General features: G+C 31.6%; 1 protein-coding gene across 3 annotated transcripts in view; it reads left to right on the top strand.

Moving 5' to 3' along the window:
* The first annotated feature begins 10,102 nt into the window (after positions 1-10,102).
* Positions 10,103-22,351, top strand: part of LOC110108083 — a 31,851-nt gene continuing 19,602 nt past the window's right edge. Inside the window, exons 1-5 of one of the 3 annotated variants that reach the window (XM_028692618.1) lie at positions 10,103-10,479; positions 11,075-11,575; positions 11,786-11,885; positions 12,842-12,910; positions 18,766-18,874. In XM_028692618.1, the coding sequence (XP_028548451.1) occupies positions 11,235-11,575; positions 11,786-11,885; positions 12,842-12,910; positions 18,766-18,874 (619 nt within the window). In that variant the 5' untranslated portion in view covers positions 10,103-10,479; positions 11,075-11,234. Of the gene's footprint in view, positions 10,480-10,703; positions 10,999-11,074; positions 11,576-11,785; positions 11,886-12,841; positions 12,911-18,765; positions 18,875-22,351 lie in introns of those variants that run through there. The other 2 variants (XM_020838593.2, XM_020838594.2) reach the window with 2 other exon arrangements.

The raw sequence follows: 22,351 nt of genomic DNA, 5'->3' as shown, positions 1-22,351 counted from the left end.
ATATATATATATATATATATATATATATACTGCATTGCTTCTATACGTTCAAGTTTGTGAAAGAAAAAGATGATCCCTCAGTTAATTTAGTTCTTAAAGTTCTGAAAATTATTTTGAATATTCAGAACTTTTTTTTTTAAGATCTAGCCATCGAAGTTCTGCTTGTTGATGTTTTGATATATTTATTTCAGCACTACAATTACTGGCAAAGGTATTTCAATATACATCAGTCATTTCAACTACTTTTGGAAGTTCTCGCACCGCAAAGTTCTGTCTATGATAATTGAAAACATTTGTATCATGTAACTTCGTAATTTCTAACTATTTTTTTTCCCGAATTTTTATAGGCATTGCTTTAGCTACAGGCTAATTAAGATTTCGCTTAGGACAACTTTTTAAAGCAATTTTTTTAGTACAAAATTTTTTTGAAATAAAACGTTTAGTCAAAAAAATTTTGTTCTAAAAAGCCTTTTTTAAAAGCAAGAAAAAAGCTGTCTCAAACGAAGCCTAACAATACTCACCACAAATAGATCATTTAGAATTTTATTTTGCATTCTTTTGACATAATTATTAAGGTTGTTAACTTACTAATCATTGAATTATTGAGCTAAGTAGCTAGCAGCTCCATGTGATCAGTACTTCAGCGCTTTGTTGACAAATTGGAGCTATACAATATGAATTTTCTATTGTGATGCAATCATGTTTGAGAGTTTAGAGAACTTAATGGATTTTTTTTTTTTAGCAATTTTATTTTACTTCAAAAGGTTGGATTTGTGTATTGATAGAATACTAAAAGCAGAGTATGAGTACTATTTTTTAAAATAACTACAAAAAAATATTCATTAGAGCTTCCTTTGAAATAACTTTTTTACTATTTTTTAAAATAATTTTTTAGTACATAATTTTTTAATAGAAATCTATTTTAGAAAGTAGTAAAAAAGCTGTCCCAAAAGAAACATAAATCATTATTCAAATTTATTTTATAGAATTAGATCACTACTCAAGCTTTAATTAAATCTAAATATTTATATTTTTTTCATGCAAATGATTTAAACATAAATATTGCTTTACTAAGAAAATACATATTTATGAGTTTTGAGTAAAATTTAGATTATTCGCTAAATATTATTTCTACTATTTGATGTAAGTTAAACATTTATAAAAACATCTTAATTTATATATTTTGTCATTTTTTCATATTAACGTCATTATTATACTTTATATAATATGCATAATTTTTAAAGGGTTTAAAAATAAAAAAAATAATATAAGAAATATAATAAGTTATTTAAAATATAATAAAATAATCATTAAATAAGATTTTGATGGACCTTATGATGAGCTATTGGTTTAATAAAAAATGAGATGAACAAATGGTTTAATATTTAACTTATTCATTTATATATTTATTTTAAAAATAATTTTATTAAATTATTTAAATAATTAGAGTATTTTATACATGTTTTTTTATTTATTGAATAAATAAGGGCACATTTTCAAGTAGAGGGAAGGTTATTTTTATTCATTGGTGGTTGGCGAATAGATTAAAAAGTATGTTAGCCATTTGGATTTTGGGTGTGATACTAGAACAACTGGTAAACTTACCTTCCCATCAATCTAGCTTAGGATCTATCAACAAAAAACGCAAGTATTTTTTTTTTAATAATTTAAACTTCAAAATACAAATTTGATAAGAAAAAATCATTCTCAAAATAAAAAAAAAATTAAAATTACTACTTAAATTAACTGATACTCACATCTTAATATGTATTTGAGGGTCATGATGTTATTTGTCTTAAAATAAATCGATTGATGACTATTTAGACTTCATTTGGGATGATTTTCTTATTGCTTCTTAAAGCAGTTTTTTAGTGCATGAATTTAATTTCTGTACTAAAAAGCTGCTTTAAGAAGCAGTAAGAAAGATGTCATAAATGAAGCCTTAATTATTATATATTCATGTTGTATTATTTAAATTTAAATGACGTACACTTTTTAAAATAATTAAATAATGTTCTATACTTGGTTCATTGAATTTTTTTAGATTGGTGCATGTCAGAGTAGTAGTTTCAATAAAAAATATAGAAATTATAATTATGTTAGTTGAAAGTAACTACAAATAAAATAAATTGTAATTTGTATTAGTTCTTTTAATCAATAGTTTAATGTTTATGACTCTTGCTTGCTATAATATTTATAATAATATAGAGAGAATTTAACATCTTAGTTTTCCAAGAAGATCTAATAATAGCAGTCCAATAGTGACAATTGCGTAGTAACATACTAATGGGGTTAGTTGAGCGGCGGTGGTTCAACAATAATGGGTGAGTGGTGTTGAAGCTTGATTAGATTGATAAAACTAAACTAATGTCCCAATGCTAATCAAGAGGGGGAAATTCTTTTGGATTTAAAATTTGAAAATCTATGCTTTTTGAAGCAAGTTAATTAAAGTTTAAAAATAACTTTTCAACCACATAAAAAATAACTTACAGTAATTAAATGCATAAATTTAAATGACACAAAGATTTATAGTGGTCGGTCAAACACGACCTACATCCACTCCCTGAAGACTCCCTCTTCAAGTATTTCATTATTACCAAAGTGACTCTCCTTTAGTCCCCACAGCAAGGCGGAGAGGCCTTTACAAAAACCTCTCTTCCACCAATCTCTAGTGCGGCAGAGAACCATCATCCTTTCACATCCTCCAAGTGTAGGCAGAAAACCTTCGTCCTTTTACACCCTCCAAGTGTAGGTAGGGAACCTTCATCCTTTTACATCCTCCAAGTGTAGACAGAGAACCTTCATCCTTTCACACCCTCCAAGTATCGGTAGAGTATCAAATCTTCTTCAAAGATCTACACACGAGCAATCTAGAAAGACAAGAGAAAGAGTGATAACCAAAAATTACAAAGAGATATTTACCTTTGAGTAACCTTGTGAATTCTTCAAACTCCATTTGCAAAAAATCTCTCTTAAACACTCTCTCACACTCACTCTTTCAATTGCCCTTAAAAAATCATGAAGACAAGACTTTTTCACGTCCGTTTTTAGTGTATATTTTATATAAAAGACACAAAAAACTATACATAAAACTAAAATTTTCAATTTTGAGTATACACGATTGTATAGTACGATCGAATTTCATACGAATGAACAGTTCAAATACTGTTGTATACGAACATATTATAAATCTGTATGAAATTATTTTATACATAATCATCGTCTGGTACGAACCATGTTCGTCTAGTACGAACAGTTAGAAAATTTTTTGAGTTTGTCGGGACGAAAAAGGACCCCGTAATTTTGTACTATAGATGGCGTATGTACGATGACATCATCGTCCAGTATGATCAGTTATAAAAAATTTTAAATTTGTCTGAACAAAATGTTGGGATGAAATTGGACCTCACAATTTCATACTTTATAAGGCATGTACGAATGCAATCATACAGTACGGTCCATACTTAAAAAAATATTTTTGTGCGAACAGGGACCCATCCACTTCGCACTCTGGAATGCATGTATGAATTGGGTTAGTACAATACGATTAGTACTTAGTAAAAATATTTTTGAGCGACTAGGGCCCATCCATTTCGTACTCTATAAGCAACATACAAACTGGGTTCGTATGGTATTATTAGTAGTTAGAAAAATTTTCATTTCTGTTTATTCGATTGCTCGTTGGAAAAAATAACTGATTAGATCATCATGTATGAATGGATATCATACAGTATGATCAATTTAAAAATTATGAATTTTAAAGTCTCCCTAGTGTGTGTGCTCAATTACGCAATTACAATCACACTTTCTCAGACTCAATAAAATAAAAATTATAGACTTCAATTATAATAAACTCTATTGATCTTGATTTGAAGTCTTAAACAATCAAAAGTATGATTTTCCTGAAATATTTGTACACATAAGATCAAAACAATTCTTCCAAAATATGTTAGGAGAAATAATAAAGCAATAATATTTTGAATCATAAAAAATATATAAGTTACAAGAATATCAAATAATAGGCAAGAACTAAATAGCAACTATCTCAACAAGTGGCTTATGATATGATGTCATTAGTCAGGTGGAGCTTTGGTATTCTAAAAACCTCTCAGCTCCCTTTAATTTCAAGTTTATATCCATTTTATATAGGAATATGTGTATATTTATAATTTTTTAGGTGGTATTTTGATAAATCTAATCAAAATCTTAAAATAATTTATTAGACAGTTGTATTGATTTGTTATATCTTATGATATGATTTAAATATTTAAGTAACTTAATAATATATATATACACTAGTATTCATGATAATATGGTTTGACATACCTTATGACACATGATATATTTGTATTAATTTTTATAATAACCATTCATATTGACATAACTTGACATCATATAATATATATATACATATAATATCTATAATGATATGTCATTATGACAAATGACACTATCTATAATTATCAATGATATTTTGATGTCAATATATGTACTTAGTATGCTCTATGGAAGATGATATGAATTACTAGTATTATGCATGATATGAACTATTGCAATAATATAGATATAATAAAATACTCTAAAAAGGATGTCTTTAATATAATAGTCATGGTCATGATTACATTGCATATGATACATATACATATGATCCTAACATAATGATCATGATTATATGATTGGACTGTGTAAGATATATGTATAAGAGTAGTATAAAGTAATATTGATTCTGCAAATGATTGATTTTTATGATTCAATTAATGATAGCATGCATATTTTTCTATTTCCAAGCATTGAATACACTTGTAAATACCATATAAGCTATTGAGTTGTTCGCTCACTCTATATGCTTAAATGTTTAAAGGAAGGGTAATACCCCAATAGAGTATATCTAAATAGTTGCTGTTTGAGGTGTTTTTTTAAAGATGAATTCTTTGTAATCATGGATCAAGTGGGTATTATGTTGGAATGATAAAAGAAGCATAATTATTGTACAAAATATTTTGATATGAATAGATCTGAGATGTACATATTCACATATTGGATGGTGGTTTCCTTCTATATTTTTATTGATTAATTAGTGGCTCAATATGTTATATAGATGATATAAAAAAATATTTTAATTAGATTTTGGGTAATTTCTCTCTCACGCATCCAACTTAACATGATCCGTCAGAATATATGGGTTATTCTAGGTTTGGTCCAAAAACTAAGCTGGTCAATTGTATATAACTACTGTTGCGGGCTAGAATATACGCGGCGATAGAGTTATAATTCTACGTCTTAGCGTTGCACGGATATCCAGCTCACATATATATAATCTTTAAAGCCTTAGGGACAATGAAAAGTGCAAGAGCACATAATATAAAATATTTTCAAGATGACTCTAAGATCTAAGTTTTTTTTTTTAACTTGTAGTGAAAGTTGAAGAAAATATAAATACAACTCAAAACCACATATGCAATAGTACCTATTAAAGTAAATTAGGTATTTAGAATTCAACTAAACTAAAAATTTTCCGTTAATCTATTTCGTCAAAGTAATAGTCTTAATCTACGATTCTTCACTTATTATATCCATATGCTATTCTTATTTAACAATTATGTTAATACTTATATCATATCAAAACTATGCATTACATATATAATTTTAATATGCACAAACATATTTATCTTATAAATAATTCCTCAAATGAATTTTATCATTTATATTCTATTTATTGTTGTAAGGAATATCACATTTAGAGGGAGATTATTTTTTATTCATATTTCTGACCTATACATTCATGGTAAATTCTTATGATGATGTTAAATGGAGTAGAGTTATTATTGATTTATTAATAATAAATTTTATATGATATTATTTAATAATTTTCTAATTATTTTTCTAGATAATTTTATTTAGTAGCAATGCTATAATGATGATATGTCCAGCTTTGATCAATGTTCCGATAGTGAAATTAAAATACACCTTTACAAAACTCCATGATGCTCACTATTTCGTGTCAATACCCTAAATGAGTCTGAAGGGAGAGATCACCCCTTTAACTCTTAAGGCTTTTAGAGTCAAAAAATACATTTTTCAGGTCGCAATGAAATACATTGGTAACATCAATAAGGCCCAATAAGAGTGTAATGGATATGGTCATGGTGATATGGCTATGACAAGGAACTAAGAGCTAAGAGGCTATCAGAGCTGAGTGGAATCAATTCATTAGTGGGAATTTCAAATAACTTATGGTAGGGCATGACCATCATTTTCTCTTTTTGTTGTTTATAGCTTGAATTTCTTTTGATGGGAAGCTTTTATTTTTTATTTTTTTTTAATGACAAATTTCTAAAAGTTCCATGCTTCCCATTTATATCGGAATTGTATAGTTATTTTTTGGCATAGTCTTGTAAATGTTTTTATTTAATAGATTTTGTATTTTTGTATATATATGAAAAAGCATAAAAAATAATGAACAATCATAAAGTGATAAAGGAAATGAAAATATCATCAAAACCATAATGAATTAATCAAATGATATAATCAATATGTAGTATAGACTTTAAAATTTATTTGTGTTCTTACTCAAAAGAATCTTTTATCCAAAATACTTGAAAGAAAGATTAGTTTGATCATTATAAATTATTACTGAAAAAAATATATATCATTTGAGAAAAGATTAGAAAGATGTGAATAAATGCAAGGAACTAATAAGTAGATTGTGCACGTACATCTGTGTTTTTAAATTATTTATTATTTTGTATGATTAAGGAGATCTCCTTTGAGACAATAATTATATTGCTCAACCCTACTTTTTCTTTTTGATAATTCCCCTCGAGTTAGCATGAGAGTCCCTTTCTTTTGTTTTTTTTTTATCCTTCTTAATTTAGTTTTGCAATGAGAACCTCCAAAATTATGCTTCAAACCTTTTTGGTTAAAGATTTTTGTCAAATGTTAATTATTTTGTGGCTTAAAGTGTAATTTAAGTATTGATTTTATGCTTCGATTCATATTTTAAGGATTTATATACTTGACAGTGAATGCTTATATTTATATATATCTAATATATACCTTCTAATATTTATTTATATGCCATCATTATATATAATGGCATTAAAATATCAATATTATTAATGTTTCTAAAATTAAATATAAATTTTCATAGTTATATTTTCTTGTGATTAAATGTTAAAATATTACATAAATAGACATTAAAATTTAAGAATTCAACACATAAAAATTTAGTGATATATATATTAAAACTTTCTTTAAATTTAATAAAACTCCATCAGCATTAAAAAAAAAAAAGCTTGAAATAATAAAAAAAACTAACCCTTGGTAGTGCACTAACCATGGTGTTACAAGAACAACCTTCAATCCTACTATTATTATCAAATGTGCCATTATATCTACTTTAGATTTAGATTAGTACAGCTTAAACAGTAAGATTAGGATATAGTTAAAAATAATTAAATCAATTTAAAATCAGTTTTTTTTTTTTCATTGTTAGAGAATAAAAACTTCTAATAATATAAATCTTTTTTTTGCAATATCTGTAAAATTAATAATATTTTAAATTTAATGAAAATATTTAAAATAAAATTGTAAAATTTTAAATTTATATTAAAATTGCTATATTTAATATTTTAACATATTTTATTTTACAAATTGAATGGATCTCCGTCATCATTTAAAAAAAAAAACATCGGGAAACGCACTGACCCACGTGCAGCTTTTACCCAATTTGCCGCTCCAACGGCTTCCATTAGCCGCCACAATACGCCAATACAAAACTGCCACGCGTACGCCAAACCGCTCTGTCTCACCAATGGATGCTCGACAGCGCAGAGGCTTACCAAGCATGCCGTCGTGTAAAAAATTAAAAATACTATGACGTGTCTTATAATGAAACCGACGCGTGGCATAAACCAGCTGATTTGTCAATTTCTGGACTAAAACGCGTAGCCCGTTTTTTTTTTTTTTCCAAAATTTAGGACTCAAAATAAAATTACACACAGCTGTTCTCATGCGAGAGACAAAATGGTAATATTGTAATAAAGAATTGAAAAATAAAAAATAAAAGGGTATAGTATTATGCTTCCAGTTGTGATTGGCTGCAATCTATCGTACCAAATTTCCCTTTCAATAGCCATCAGACCGTTGGTCTGGCCAGATTGAATTATGTGGACGTTTGATTTGACGTTATGTTTAGATGTATTCCGGCAAAGCAAATGTTTTTTAGAGAGGTTCGTTTAGAAAAAATAATAATCTGTATGTTTTTTTTTTTTGAGTATATATGATATTAATTATTTTTTAAAATAAAATATCAAATTTTTATGTCCTGAATATTTAAATAAGAATAATTTCAGTTTTCTTAATTTTATCGTTAAAATATTTTTTTTTTCTTTTAATGTTAAGATTCAAGCATTATATTATATGATTATATCTCTAGTTTTATATTATGTATATTTCATGTAAATATCTTAAATTTTTTTTTCTTAAAATCTTAAGAAAATTTAATAGGAGAAAGCTCATTAAATTTCAGTTTTCTGAAGCACCTTTTTAATATAAAAAATTTTTAAACTAAAAATTTTTATATTAGAAATCTATTTTAGAAAGTAGTAAAAAAGCTGTCCCAAAAGAAACATAAATCATTATTCAAATTTATTTTATAGAATTAGATCACTACTCAAGCTTTAATTAAATCTAAATATTTATATTTTTTTCATGCAAATGATTTAAACATAAATATTGCTTTACTAAGAAAATACATATTTATGAGTTTTGAGTAAAATTTAGATTATTCGCTAAATATTATTTCTACTATTTGATGTAAGTTAAACATTTATAAAAACATCTTAATTTATATATTTTGTCATTTTTTCATATTAACGTCATTATTATACTTTATATAATATGCATAATTTTTAAAGGGTTTAAAAATAAAAAAAATAATATAAGAAATATAATAAGTTATTTAAAATATAATAAAATAATCATTAAATAAGATTTTGATGGACCTTATGATGAGCTATTGGTTGAATAGCAAATGAGATGAACAAATGGTTTAATATTTAACTTATTCATTTATATATTTATTTTAAAAATAATTTTATTAAATTATTTAAATAATTAGAGTATTTTATACATGTTTTTTTATTTATTGAATAAATAAGGGCACATTTTCAAGTAGAGGGAAGGTTATTTTTATTCATTGGTGGTTGGCGAATAGATTAAAAAGTATGTTAGCCATTTGGATTTTGGGTGTGATACTAGAACAACTGGTAAACTTACCTTCCCATCAATCTAGCTTAGGATCTATCAACAAAAAACGCAAGTTTTAAAAAATATTTAAATTTTAAATTATCATATTTTTATGAGTGTAAATTTTTATAAATATGAGATTTAGAATTTTTTTCTTTTATGTGAGATTTTAATATAATTCTTTTACTTAATTATATAAAATTTATGTTTCATAGTTTTTTTTTTAATTTAATTTTTTGCCTTAAATTTTGAATGATAACATTATTATTATGTTAATTTTATTAAATTTTAATAATATTTATTATTTATTATGTCATCCGGTTCGACCCCGGTTAGACCGGTTTAACCGGTCGAACCGTGAACCTCTCATTCTTCCGGTTCGTTGTCCGGTCCGGTTTTCACAGCCTTGCTTTTTATTATACCTTACTTGTAATTCATCTTTACATAGTAATATATGGGATTTCTGCCCCAATTTCCTAAAAAAAAAAAAATCTGAAAAGAAAAGAAAAAGGAACCTGAAAAAAATGCATTCAATATTAAAATAAGAGAAGAATAGTGATTTGGGATATCTCACCGGTGGTGAAATTTAGATTCAAAATTATTAAAGGAGGCGGGTTTGATGGGGACACCCCAGCCGCAGGATCGGCTCACCCGAACCCGGCCTACTCACACGTGATCTTGTATGTGATCACGTGATCCAGCACCCAAAGGTAGGCCCCACGCTTTATTATAGCCGTTTTTTGCCGCGAAATGGCATTCTAGTAATTGTTTCCAATAGCAGGGCAAGTTCGTACTCTTCCCTACGGAAGCATCGGGTGCTGGAAGTGGAACGGGATGGATGGGCACTCACGCCAGTTGCAGAAAGGCAAGGGAAGAAACCAAACGAAGAAAAGCAGAGAGAGAGAGAGAGAGAGAGAGAGAGGTGGAAGGAAAGAGAAGATATATAAAAACGATAAAACTAATCGAGGAAGGTGGGAGGAGAGAGACGAGGAAGGTGGTGGTGGCGAAAGTCCACAATTATTGGCATCGAATGCTGGAACCTGGATTCCCATTCCTTTGAGACCTGATTCTTTTTAGCGGCGGTATTTAGGCTAAAAAGAGCGGCTCAACCTTCTTCTCTGCCATCCCATTTGGAAGGAGCAGAACAGCAGAGGAACAAAAGAATAGCTGGGTCGATTGCTTGAAGAACTACTTGATTCTGGTTCGGAGGAAGATAGCTGAACTTTAGAGGTTTGACAGGCTTCTTTCTATCATTTTATCTTTATTTTTTCCCTGGTTAACCAGTTCAAGCTTTTTGATGAGTTAGTTCCATTGGTTATGCGAGCGCCTGAGCTTTCGGGTGTTTGTCTAGGGTTTATGATCTGGCTAAGTTTTGTTGAATAAAGCAATAGATTTGCTTTTTGATTGTCCCGCTTTTTGGTTGGGCACGCGCCTGGGTAAAATTGGATTGGACGTGTTTGTCGCTTTTGTTGTCTGATTTTATTTTCCTCTTAAAAAATATAATTTGATGGTGCAATGGCTTTGGATAAGAAAGCCAGGGCCTCATGTTAACGAATCGGCCGTTTTGTCTTCGTTCGGTTGGAATTAGCGAAGTTTGTATAGAATCTACTACCAATTGGCAATATAGATGTTCTATATTAGAGGAGTTATTGTTATCGCTTCATTCGGCTTTCAAGGAGGTTTTTCCGACTTGCGGAGAGCACACTTACGTGAAATAATTCGTGAGGCTTACTAGTTGCATGTTTCAAGGTTTTGTTTTGTTTTTTGTTTTTTTTTACAAGATCAAGGCTATCAGATTACCCGAACTCATAAGTTTTTTCAACAGAGGTGAATTTGTGGACGCAAGCATCTGGCTGTTTTTTGTACTCAAATTGTGTGCAAGATCAGGGTTCTGAGTGCATTGGTGGACTTGACAATCAAGAATCAGATTAGTTCCTATCTACAAGATAATTTTACTGTTGTGGAATGTACTAGTGCTGTTGATTATGATTATGGCAGCTGATTCTAATATGAGCTTTCATAATGGAGTCTTTCCTTCATCCTTCTGCAATCAAGTTGTAGTTTCTTTCCAGTCGGGGGCAGTAAATGGCACAGCTGGTGTTGTTCAAGGAGGAATTAACAATTCAGGAGGGATTAGTAGCTCATCTGGTATGGTGCGGGCTGGGAACCCTAGTAGTATTTTGAACAACACATCTTCCATGATGTTGCAAGGGAATTCCCAAAGCAGTTTGTTCCTTGAGCCTATGGCTGGTCTGAAGCATGATACAGGTCTAGCTGTAGATTGGTCCTACAAAGAACAGGCTATCTTACATCATGGGCTCATCAAGTAAGTAGCTTTTCAACTCTGTTTGGCTTCTGTGATTCATTTGTTTGTTTGAATTCTTTCCAAACTTCTGCCTGTTTAATATATAGGAGTTCTTAAAGTAGCAATGCAAAGATTGTTTTCCGAATTGAATGTTTTAAATTTTGTTCTTTAAAAATTTTTAGAGAATTGTTTCTAGATTTATGCCTAAACTAATACTAGTTTGCATGGCAGATACGCTGATCAACCCAGCATTTTGAAGTACATCAAAATTGCTGCTCTTCTGCCTGAGAAGACTGTAAGGGATGTGGCATTGAGGTGTCGTTGGATGAGTGTGAGTTTGATGAAACACAGTTGTGATGTTTTCTGCTTTATCATAAATCGATCTTTTATATTCTACCTCTGTAACCTTTTCTTTTGATATTAACCTGTTGAGCTATAGATTGATGCTGTTGTACCTTTTGCCTCTTACCTTTTCATAGGAAATAATTCTCGCTGGCATGTCTAACATCCAAAATGGCCTGTCGAGGTTGCTACTAAGCCTCATCTAATTGTTTAGAATTGTCTTGTTTCTTGCGAGTGAATATTATTATTTTTACTATTCCATTTGATTTTGGTTGGCTAAGTTTTTAAGCTCTCATAGTAGCTGAGCCTTCTTTGAGAGGTTTGGGTTACTCTCTGCATTGCTTCATCTTGATCTTATCTGTTTTTGAGAAAGGCGATCATCAAACTACCATCAGGATCTCTCTGAAAAATACTTTTTTTGTCCAACAAATTGGAAGCCGTACACCTCTCTCTATCACCAAGTGTTTTCTTATGAACTTACCCCAACCCCCCTAGATATGAAGGACATATGCTCACGGGAAATTTCACCATCGGTTTCTATTTATTGCCTTACCATTTGGAACTGCTCCAGCCTCTCTTTTTCATCAAAATGTTCTGTCTTAGGATTTTGATGCGTGAGAAGTAATTGTGGGGAGTAAATTTATAAGCTGATGTGAATTATCATGGCGTCATCAAGATATTAACTTATCATATTTGTTTGATTACCAGAAATGTTTTAGTTTTCCTACTTAAAGCTCCTAAATGAGTGTCCAGAATTGTTTGCTATTGGCTTACTCAGATGACTTAATAGAAAGCTCCAAAAAAAAAAATAAAAATAAAAATAAAAAAAGATAAAAATGAGTTTGACCGTGTACCTTTTCGTTTCTGTTGTTGAATTGATATAGATTCTGCTTATTAAGGAATTTAGGTTTTACTGAGTAAAATTTTTTCTGCTCACTTTTACAGAGGAAGGAAAGTGACAAACGGAGAAAACTTGAAGAATTTTATACTGGAAAGAAGCTTAAAGACAGAAAGGTGATTGAATCCATCATAACATATTTCGTTATGAATGAAATCTTAAATTTTGTGATTGATGTTGTTTTTCTTGACGCTATTTGCAAGGGACCTTGCTTCTAAACTCAATGTTTTGTTGACATTTGGTCCTTGCTGAGCAAATGCTGTTATGTTTGAGATAATGTTTTGTTTAAAATAGATAATGTAATTTGTTTGAGGAGACGAAGTAAACGACCTCTATTCCCCAAATTGCAATAAACAAACGAAAAAATTGAAGAGAACAGTCCTGTCGACAATTGTTTTTTAATCCCAGACTAAATATTTTATGTTTATATGATTTCACCCTTCTTTGCTAATTTCTTTTCAATGTTATTTATATTATTATTAAAAAGCGGCTTCTGTATTTCATCAATAGAGATGCTTAACCTTTTACTTAAAAGGAAACTCTTCTCCATTTATTTTAAATTATATATATATATCTGTTATTTCATTGATTTTGTATAAATATTAAAAATTCATAACCTTCAATAGATTTTAATTATTGAAATTTAAATTCCATTCCATTTTTTCTTTTTTTATTGACATATCTCTATTTTTGAAATTTAGATTATTTTCTCCAACTTTCTTGCCTTCTTAATTCTTATATTTTCTTGGTTTTTAACATATTTAGAGAGTTATGGCGTATAGGTTGCATTGTGATATTAATGCTGTGTAGGTCTACTATGGAAGTTTGATGGAGAAGTATAAAGAGAACAAGGAATATCTACATATGCTATTTATTGATTTAGAAAAAAAGCATATTATAAAGTTTCAAGTGAAGTGATATGGAATATTCTAGAAAAGAAAAGAGTTAATAATGCTTATTCAAGTCAATAAGGATATGTATGCATAGGCTGTTACTTGTGTTCAAACACAAGGTGGTTTGACCAAGTATTTTCCTATTTCAATTGGATTACATCAAGGATCATCCTTAAGCCCATATCTTTTTGCTTTAGTCATGGGTGTTCTCACTAGACATTTGCAAGAGGTTGTACCCTGATGTATGATTTTTGCTAATGATATTCTTCTTTTTGATAAGTCTAGAGAGAGAGTTAAAGGTGAACTTGAATTATGGAGGTCAACATTAGAGTCTAAAGGCTTTCATTACACGCTCACTTAGATATAAAACAGTTAAATTTTTAGGTTATTGACTCAGGTGCATCAGATTACATCACAGGAGACATTACACTCCATGACTATCTACCCATTCAAATCGAGTAGTTAAGGTTGCTGATGGCTCAACATCCAAAGTCCTGGGAACTGGTTCCTCTTTTCTCACAGAAGCTATCACGCTTAAATCGGTGCTTTATGTGCTTAATCTTGAGTGCAATATGATTTTCATTAGTAACTTGACTCGTGATAGTAATTGATTAACAATTTAGAGAACAAGGAAGATCTACATATGCTATTTATTGATTTAGAAAAAGCATATTATAAAGTTTCAAGTGAAGTGATATGGAATATTCTAGAAAAGAAAAGAGTTAATAATGCTTATTCAAGTCAATAAGGATATGTATGCATAGGCTGTTACTTGTGTTCAAACACCAGGTGGTTTGACCAAGTATTTTCCTATTTCAATTGGATTACATCAAGGTTCATCCTTAAGCCCATATCTTTTTTCTTTAGTCATGAGTGTTCTCAGTAGACATTTGCAAGAGGTTGTACCCTGATGTATGATTTTTGCTGATGATATTCTTCTTTTTGATAAGTCTAGAGAGAGTTGAAGGTAAACTTGAATTATGGAGGTCAACATTAGAGTCTAAAGGCTTTCATTACACGCTCACTTAGATATAAAACAGTTAAATTTTTAGGTTATTGACTCAGGAGCATCAGATTACATCACAGGAGACATTACACTCCATGACTATCTACCTTATCATTCAAATCGAGTAGTTAAGGTTGCTGATGGCTCAACATCCAAAGTCTTGGGAACTGATTCCTCTTTTCTCACAGAAGCTATCACCCTTAAATTGGTGTTTTATGTGCTTAATCTTGAGTGCAATACGATTTTCATTAGTAACTTGACTCGTGACAGTAATTGATTAACAATTTTCTACAACAATGTATGTATTTTTTAGGATCTGGATTCAAAGAAGAAGATTGATAGCGCTGAGATGTGTTATGAGTTATACTATATCAAGACATCGAAATCCTTAATTGCTGCTAAAAATCATCCTATTGTGAGTCAGTTTGTTGAGAGTTATTCTAGAGTCAGTCAATATAGAGAGATTATCATGTGGCATTATAGGTTAGATCATCCAAATTTTATGCATCTTGATTTTTTTTTCCCATTTATTTATTAATAAAAATTTAAGTTTGTTCAAGTGTGAAACTTGTTAATTGGCTAAACATAACAAATCATCTTACCTAATTGTTCTTTATCAACCTTCTAGACCCTTTGCCTTGATCTATAGTGATATTTGGAGACCCTCAAAGGTTAAAAATATAAGTGGTGCAAGGTGGTTTATGTTGATGATCATACTAGACTCACTTGGGTTTATTTAATGAAGGAAAAATTTAAAGTTGAAAGTATATTCAAGTCAGTTTAACTGATGATTCAAAACTAAAATTTAAATCTTAAAGTATGATGATAGGAGAGTACTTTCATTCTATCATGAGAGAATACCTATCAAGCCAAGGGATAATCCAAGTGAGTTCATGTGCGTATATACCTCAACAAAATGGGATAGTTGAGAGGGAAAATAGCAACTTGTAAAAGTTGCCATATATATTATGCTACTCACAAAAGTACCAAAATCAATAAATATCACAAGAAATCTAAACCACGAGTATTTCCCAAGGTATATCTCCTATGTCTCAACCTTCACCTTTAGACCATTACCTCTACCCATAAGTCCTGATCAACCTAGCAAAGAGCAACAATTAAGAAACAACTAAATATGTATACTCAAGGAAAAGAAGAAAAATCAACATATGTAGGGCAGTGAGACACATCTTGCACCTATCAAATCTTTTGCAATGGATCTAGCAACTATAGAGATTCATACAGAGGAGAAAAATGTGGAATTTCAAAAGGAGATAGAGTCATCAAATGGCCAGAAAGAATCATGCACCAAGCATCCAATCAAAGCTCTCTCCTATAACAGATTATTAGACACTTATTAAGTCTTCCTTTCCAAGTTGGATGATGTATAGATTCCAATCAATGTTCAGGAAGCTTTGAATCACCCAGGATGAAAACATACTGTTAACGAAGAAATTATGGCCTTGAAGAAAGATAAAACATGGGTAATTACAGATTTGCCAACAAGAAAGTAAGTTGTGACCTGTAAATGGGTTTTCACCGTAAAGCATAAGGAGGATGGTAGTGTTGGGAGGCTGAAAGCTAGATTGGTTGCAAGAGGATTCACTCAATTTTATCGAATAGACTATTAGGAAACTTTTGCTCCTATTTCTAAGCTTAACACCTTCCAGATTCTTCTTTCCTTAACATTAAATTTAGATGGCCACTACATCAATTAGATATCAAGAATGCATTCTTGAATGAGAACCTTAAAGAAGTCTACATGGAGATTCCAATGGTGATTCAGAAGTCTTATAAAAGGGAAAAAGTTGTAAATTGCTGAAATCCTTGTATGAATTAAACTAGTCTCCTAGAGCATGGTTTGGAAGATTATCAAAGTATGTAAAAGGCCATGGTTTTAGATAATGCCGGACAGATGTACCTTGTTTGTGAAGCAGTCATGATGAAACAAGGTAGCAGTATTGATTGTATATGTGGATGATATCATCCTTACTGGAAATGATATAGAGGAAATAATGAAGATCAAACAGGATTTGTCAAAGGAGTTTGAAATTAAAGATCTAGGATCACTTAGATACTTTCTTGGTCTGGAGGTAGCTCGATCAAGAAAAGGTATATTCTTTTCCCAATGCAATTATACCTTAGACCTATTGAAAGAGATCGGCTTGCTGGGATATAGACCAACCACCTATGGATCCTAAGAAGAAACTTGGGATAAAAAAAGAGGGGATTCCAGTAGATAAAGGAAGATATCAATATTTGATAGGAAAGCTTATATACCTCTCCCACACCCGTCTAGATATTGGGTTTGCTGTGAACATGGTGAGTCAATATATAAGTAATCCTATGAAGGGGCACATGGAGGCAGTATCAAATCTTGAGATATCTCAAGAGCACTCCTAAAAAGGGGCTATTATTCAAGAAAAATGAAGATATAAAATTGATCATTTATTCTGATGCAGATTGGACAAGAAGCTAGGTTGACAGTCGATCGACCACAAGATATTGTTCATTTGTGTGGGGGAACCTAGTAACAGGGATGAGCAAGAAACAATATGTTATTTCTAGAAGTAGTGCGGAATTTAAACTGAGAGCATTATCATTTACTATTTGTGAAGGTATTTAGATAAGACAAGTATTGATTGAACTGATTATAAAGATTGAAGGCATGATAAAGTTGAAATGTAACAATCAAGATGCAATCAATATGGCCAAGGATCCAATACATCACGACACAACAAAACATGTTACGTTTTGATAAATGCTTTATATCTAAGTAAATAGAAAACTCAGAAATTGAAATAGTATGTACCCTAACTCATTAACAACTTGCTAATGTTCTAACAAAGGCACTACTGAGCACTCTATTTGATAAGTTTGTTTGCAAGTTAGGATTGTACAACCTGTATAACCTAACTTATGAGGGAGTGTTGAATCACATGACAAGGAGGAGGCCCACAGCTTTGATAGGTCAGTAATCCATGAGATGCAACCTTTGGATACAATTGGAGATTTCCTCTTCTGACTCCAAAATCCGTGGGATATAATTATTAGAATCAATTAGATTAAATTACTTTTATCTTCAGTTTATTATAATTAATTAAATTAAGTCTTTTCTTTTTCTATTTATTCTCCTAGAATGTATATATATAATGATTCCAATGAATAAAATTTGAATTTAATTTTCACTAAACAATTTCTTCAATTTTCAACATATATATAATATTTCTCCCTTAGTTGCTACTATTTTCAAATTTTATGTAGAAGGAGAGATGTTATTTTTCTTAATGAACAAAGTAAAGCAAAAATTTGGTAGATCATAATAGCATTGCATTCTGTGATTCTACTTTCAAGTTCTTTATGAGGGAACAAAGAAGTTTTAAGTTCAATATTGTATTGCTTTTTCATAAATTTATTTAACGACATTCTCTTATTGTTTTTATTTATAACATCCTTTTAGTTATGCTCTATCATGTGTTGGAATAAAGTAAAATAATAAGGCTTAAGTGCTTAACTATAGGGTGTTGGTTTTGAATGCCAGATTTTTGTGGCATTATGTCATGTATAATGATCTTATGCAAGCTAAAACGAGCAACGGTGATTGAGATTTGTGTAGAAGAAATATGAAAAAGGTGCATAAAAATTGTATAAGATACGGAGCAACAAAAACTCTTCTTGAAACGCATAACAAAATAGGTTAATTAATAGAGAAGGATGCATGTGAAAGTTATAACTTCTTTCTCTATAGATAGATTATATTTTTACGATAAAAGCACGCTTTTGAAACTATGAACAATAGATCAAGGCTTGAAATTTTATTTTCTAAAATGAAAAAAACCAAGTAAAAGTACTCTATTTTGAACTCTAGATAATGTCTAAAAGCTCTCACTTATTAATTATGCATTATCAACTATATTACGTGCACTTAGTGCTTTTGCACTTTTACTAGCAACGGAAATGTATCTTTCATGATTTTTCTTGCTTGAAACTTTTGTAGCAGCTGAAATTGTTCAAATGTATATCTCTCTATGTTATTGTGAGCTTGAAATTTTGATTATGTATTTATCATCAGGAAAAGATGGTAAATTCTTCTACCATGGAGAATATACATCAAGGCAATGTAGCGGGCTATCCTTTTATGATGCATCAAGTGAATCACAACAATCAGTTACTGACTGAAGGTAACCCGAACAGGATGTATACACTTTTCATGTGATTGGCTGTTTCTGCATAGAGTTGCATGCCTTATACAGTTTCTGTTATAGTACATTCATAGCACAATGTGCTAATGTTCTATGAAAGCATCTTTTCTTTCTAAGTTTTGAGCACTTCGAGGTTAGATTTATAAGTTTATTTCTCATGGATCAAATGTAGTCCTTTATGGTACTCTTAAATCTAGGTTTACTCCTAGGTATTCTGCTAAGTAGCTTTCAACTTAATCTGCACAATGCATTGAAGCAACTCTTCAGGATAACATACCACATCTTAATTTATTGAGGGATAAATGCATTGGCCATTTTTCTTTGGCATGTGCAAGTGATATGGTAGTTCGTAGTAAGGATGTCAAGAGTTGTATGGGGAAAAAGATTATGCAGGAAGCAGAGAAATGGGCAATGATGCCAAACACAGTTTCCATCTCCATTTATTATATTTAAGCAATGTTCGTTTTGAAGGCATAACAGGCAATCTCAAAGCCATTGCCTAAGATTCACAACAACAACAACAACATGAAGCCCTTATCCCATTATGTGGGGTCAATAACATGAATCCTTTTTTCTCTATTGTGTTATGTAAAGAATCAAATTCTCATTTAAATCTAATAAAAAAAGGAGATTTCTAATATTTTCTAACCAAGTCTTTTTAAGTCTATCTTTACCTTTCTTAATATAGGCTGTGGGCTCCGAAAATTCGGCCTAGGCCTCCCCGCCGCGCGACTGTTTGTCTGCTTTTTCTTTCGACGAGGGAGTTTTAACGGATTAAGTTCCGGGGTAAATTTTGGAAGGCAGATGGGTTTGTAGATAAGACACTACAGAGGGCTTTATGCCTTATCGATCATATCCTATTGATTCATATCTCAAGGATTTTGATGCCACTATGGAGCGTATTGGCTCTGGCCATAACCGGTATTTCGTGGTGCCATTTGGCGGCAAAACCACTCAGTTCGGAGGGCCCCGGGTCCTCATAACCGTTTATCCTGCGGTGCCATTTGGCGGCAAAATCGTCGGTTAGAGGACACGTACCACGTCCTTATTGGCAGGAGATTGTTTGAGAATAGATCCTAGTGATATCTTCGACTAGACATTTGGCTCTTTTATGAGCTGAAGTTATATTTGAATTTGTCCACCTCGGCAAATTGTTGCGGAGGGTGGATGAGTTTTGCTTTAAGTAATTGATGGATTGAATTTTGATTTTAAATATCTGGAATTGAAATTTGTGGGATTTTGGATTTTGGACTCTGTGGAGTTTTGGATTTTTGTGGGTATTAGGGTGGAATTTTAGGTATTTGAAATGGGCTCCTCCGGTTGAGGTTTATTATTCAACACGACCATCATCAGGGTGTGGTGGTCATTCATTGACTAAACCCTATTGACCCTATCAACTTGCCGATAAGAGATCAGATTTCTCGTAGGCTTTGTGCCTTTGTTTATGACTTTTCTTGATTATAGGTTTTGAAGGCCTAATATCATGAATGTATTTAAACAAATACATTAGTCGTCACAACCGTGTATTTGTTTGAAGGTTTGAACCCTGTTGACTCCTATAGATCCGTATAGAAGGATTGGGTTTGAACTTGAATTCACTTGTCGACCCGTGCAACATCCCTAGATGTCACGTGTGTACCAATAACACGTTCGTCGGGGCCTATGCGGGTGATTGTATTTTCCCCTTTAGTGTACATATGTGTATACAATTTATAGTGCACGTGCAGGGGTTCTTTGAATTAGTTGTAGTTATACAGGCAACTGTCATTTGAGTGTACAACATTTTATTTGAGAGCTTATACACGCCTTCTGTCCGCTAATACGAGTGTTGCGGATCCGGTGGCGGTGAGTTGTAGATTGTAGATGCCTTATGTCTGCTTGCATAAGTGTTGCAGATCCGATGGCGGTGCGATGTAGATTGTAGACGCCTTCTGTCTGCTTGCATAAGTGTTGCAGATCCGGTGGCATTATGGTCTTAATGTTATAAGGCATCTCCTCATCTTGATATTGTCTCCCCTTTTCTCATTCATCGGGGAGGGTTTCCTTGAAATTCATGGCTGCTGCCTTGAAAGGGACTCTTTTCAGGATCATCAATATAGTAGATTTATTATTTTCGGTGTTTGTGGACACCAGAGCTATTTTCTTCTTAAATATAGAACTAAGAAGAGACTTTGGAACACCAGCAAGTTTAGTTCTAATTTGTTTAAACATTTCTTCCATTCTGTCAAGAGGTGTCCCTTTTTCGTATAACAGGTTTCCCTTGTACCCGACGTACTTGTAGATCTTGGTCACCATCGTTGTAGGTGACATCTTTGTTTATGTCCACAGTGATTCGTTGTGCCTACGATATACACACTGTTGTTATCCACAAAGGTTGTGTTCATTTATAGGGAACCGTTGTATCCACTACGACCTTTTAGGAGTATTCGTAGAAGAGCCATTTACATCAGTATCATATCTACCTTTCACCGATCTCATGTGGTTTGACATACTTGATTGCAAGGGCAGATCTTCTACTATCAGGTGACAATATTGTCTTCTTTAATCAACAGGCATTTGTAGGGATTATCGTAGGAGATTCCAATATTGCATGTAGGAGGGACACCCATGCATTTCATTCATGCAGGTATGACGCTCCCGATCCAATATTTCATCTGACATTGAGTCATTACTGACCGCATGAATATTCTTGTAGTTTGAGTTCCTTCGCACATGATTCAGGCTCTATTCTTTGTTTGGTTCTGATCTCAGTTTCATTTAGACTTGAGTTCATCAAATTTACAAGTCTCTTGCAGTCTACGATTGATTCAGTTCGGAGTCCCGTAGTTATTTGTTGCAAGTCCAAGCTTGTATTCAATTTTATTTTACTTAGGTTCAAGTATTTTGTAGGTCCTTTTGTGTCCAAATGAATCCAAGTCCAAGTCCACAAATTTATGTTTTAGTCTGAGTATAGTTTAGGTCCTTAATGAACCTCTTCCATTTGTTCGAGTCCCCTGTAATTCTTTGAATTTGATTCATGTCCAGGTTCTTTTGATCATTCAAATTATGTTCCATGTTGTCTTCTTGGGTTCAAATTCAGACCAAGTTCAAATCCCCTTTTTTTTTTTTTTTTGTTTAAGTCCTCGGTTTCAGTGGAAATTTCGGCAGCCTCCCGGCGTCTCCTCCGTTTAGGGGAAAAATCAAGAGGCAACCTTCCCCTCGACTCTACGTGAGCGCTTCAGGTAGGTGTAAAAAATGACACCGTGGTCGCATATTATTTTTTTATCCCCGCCTGCTATGTGAGTGTTTAAGGGTTTGGAGCACAAGTTAGAAAGAACACAGATTTCCCCCCTCTGCACTACGTGTGCGTTCAGGGATATATATATATATATATATAAGCACATTTTTTATCCCCTTCGCCGCAAGCGCTGCACCGATTTCCCTTCCTACAACGCTTTGTGAGGGTGTAGGGGGTTT

The sequence above is a fragment of the Dendrobium catenatum genome, unplaced genomic scaffold (assembly GCF_001605985.2).
Source record: "Dendrobium catenatum unplaced genomic scaffold, ASM160598v2 original_scaffold_243868, whole genome shotgun sequence".
Classification (NCBI taxonomy): Eukaryota; Viridiplantae; Streptophyta; class Magnoliopsida; order Asparagales; family Orchidaceae; genus Dendrobium; species Dendrobium catenatum.
The sequence above is the reverse complement of the archived record's forward strand: the minus strand, read 5'-3'. Positions and strand labels throughout refer to the sequence as shown.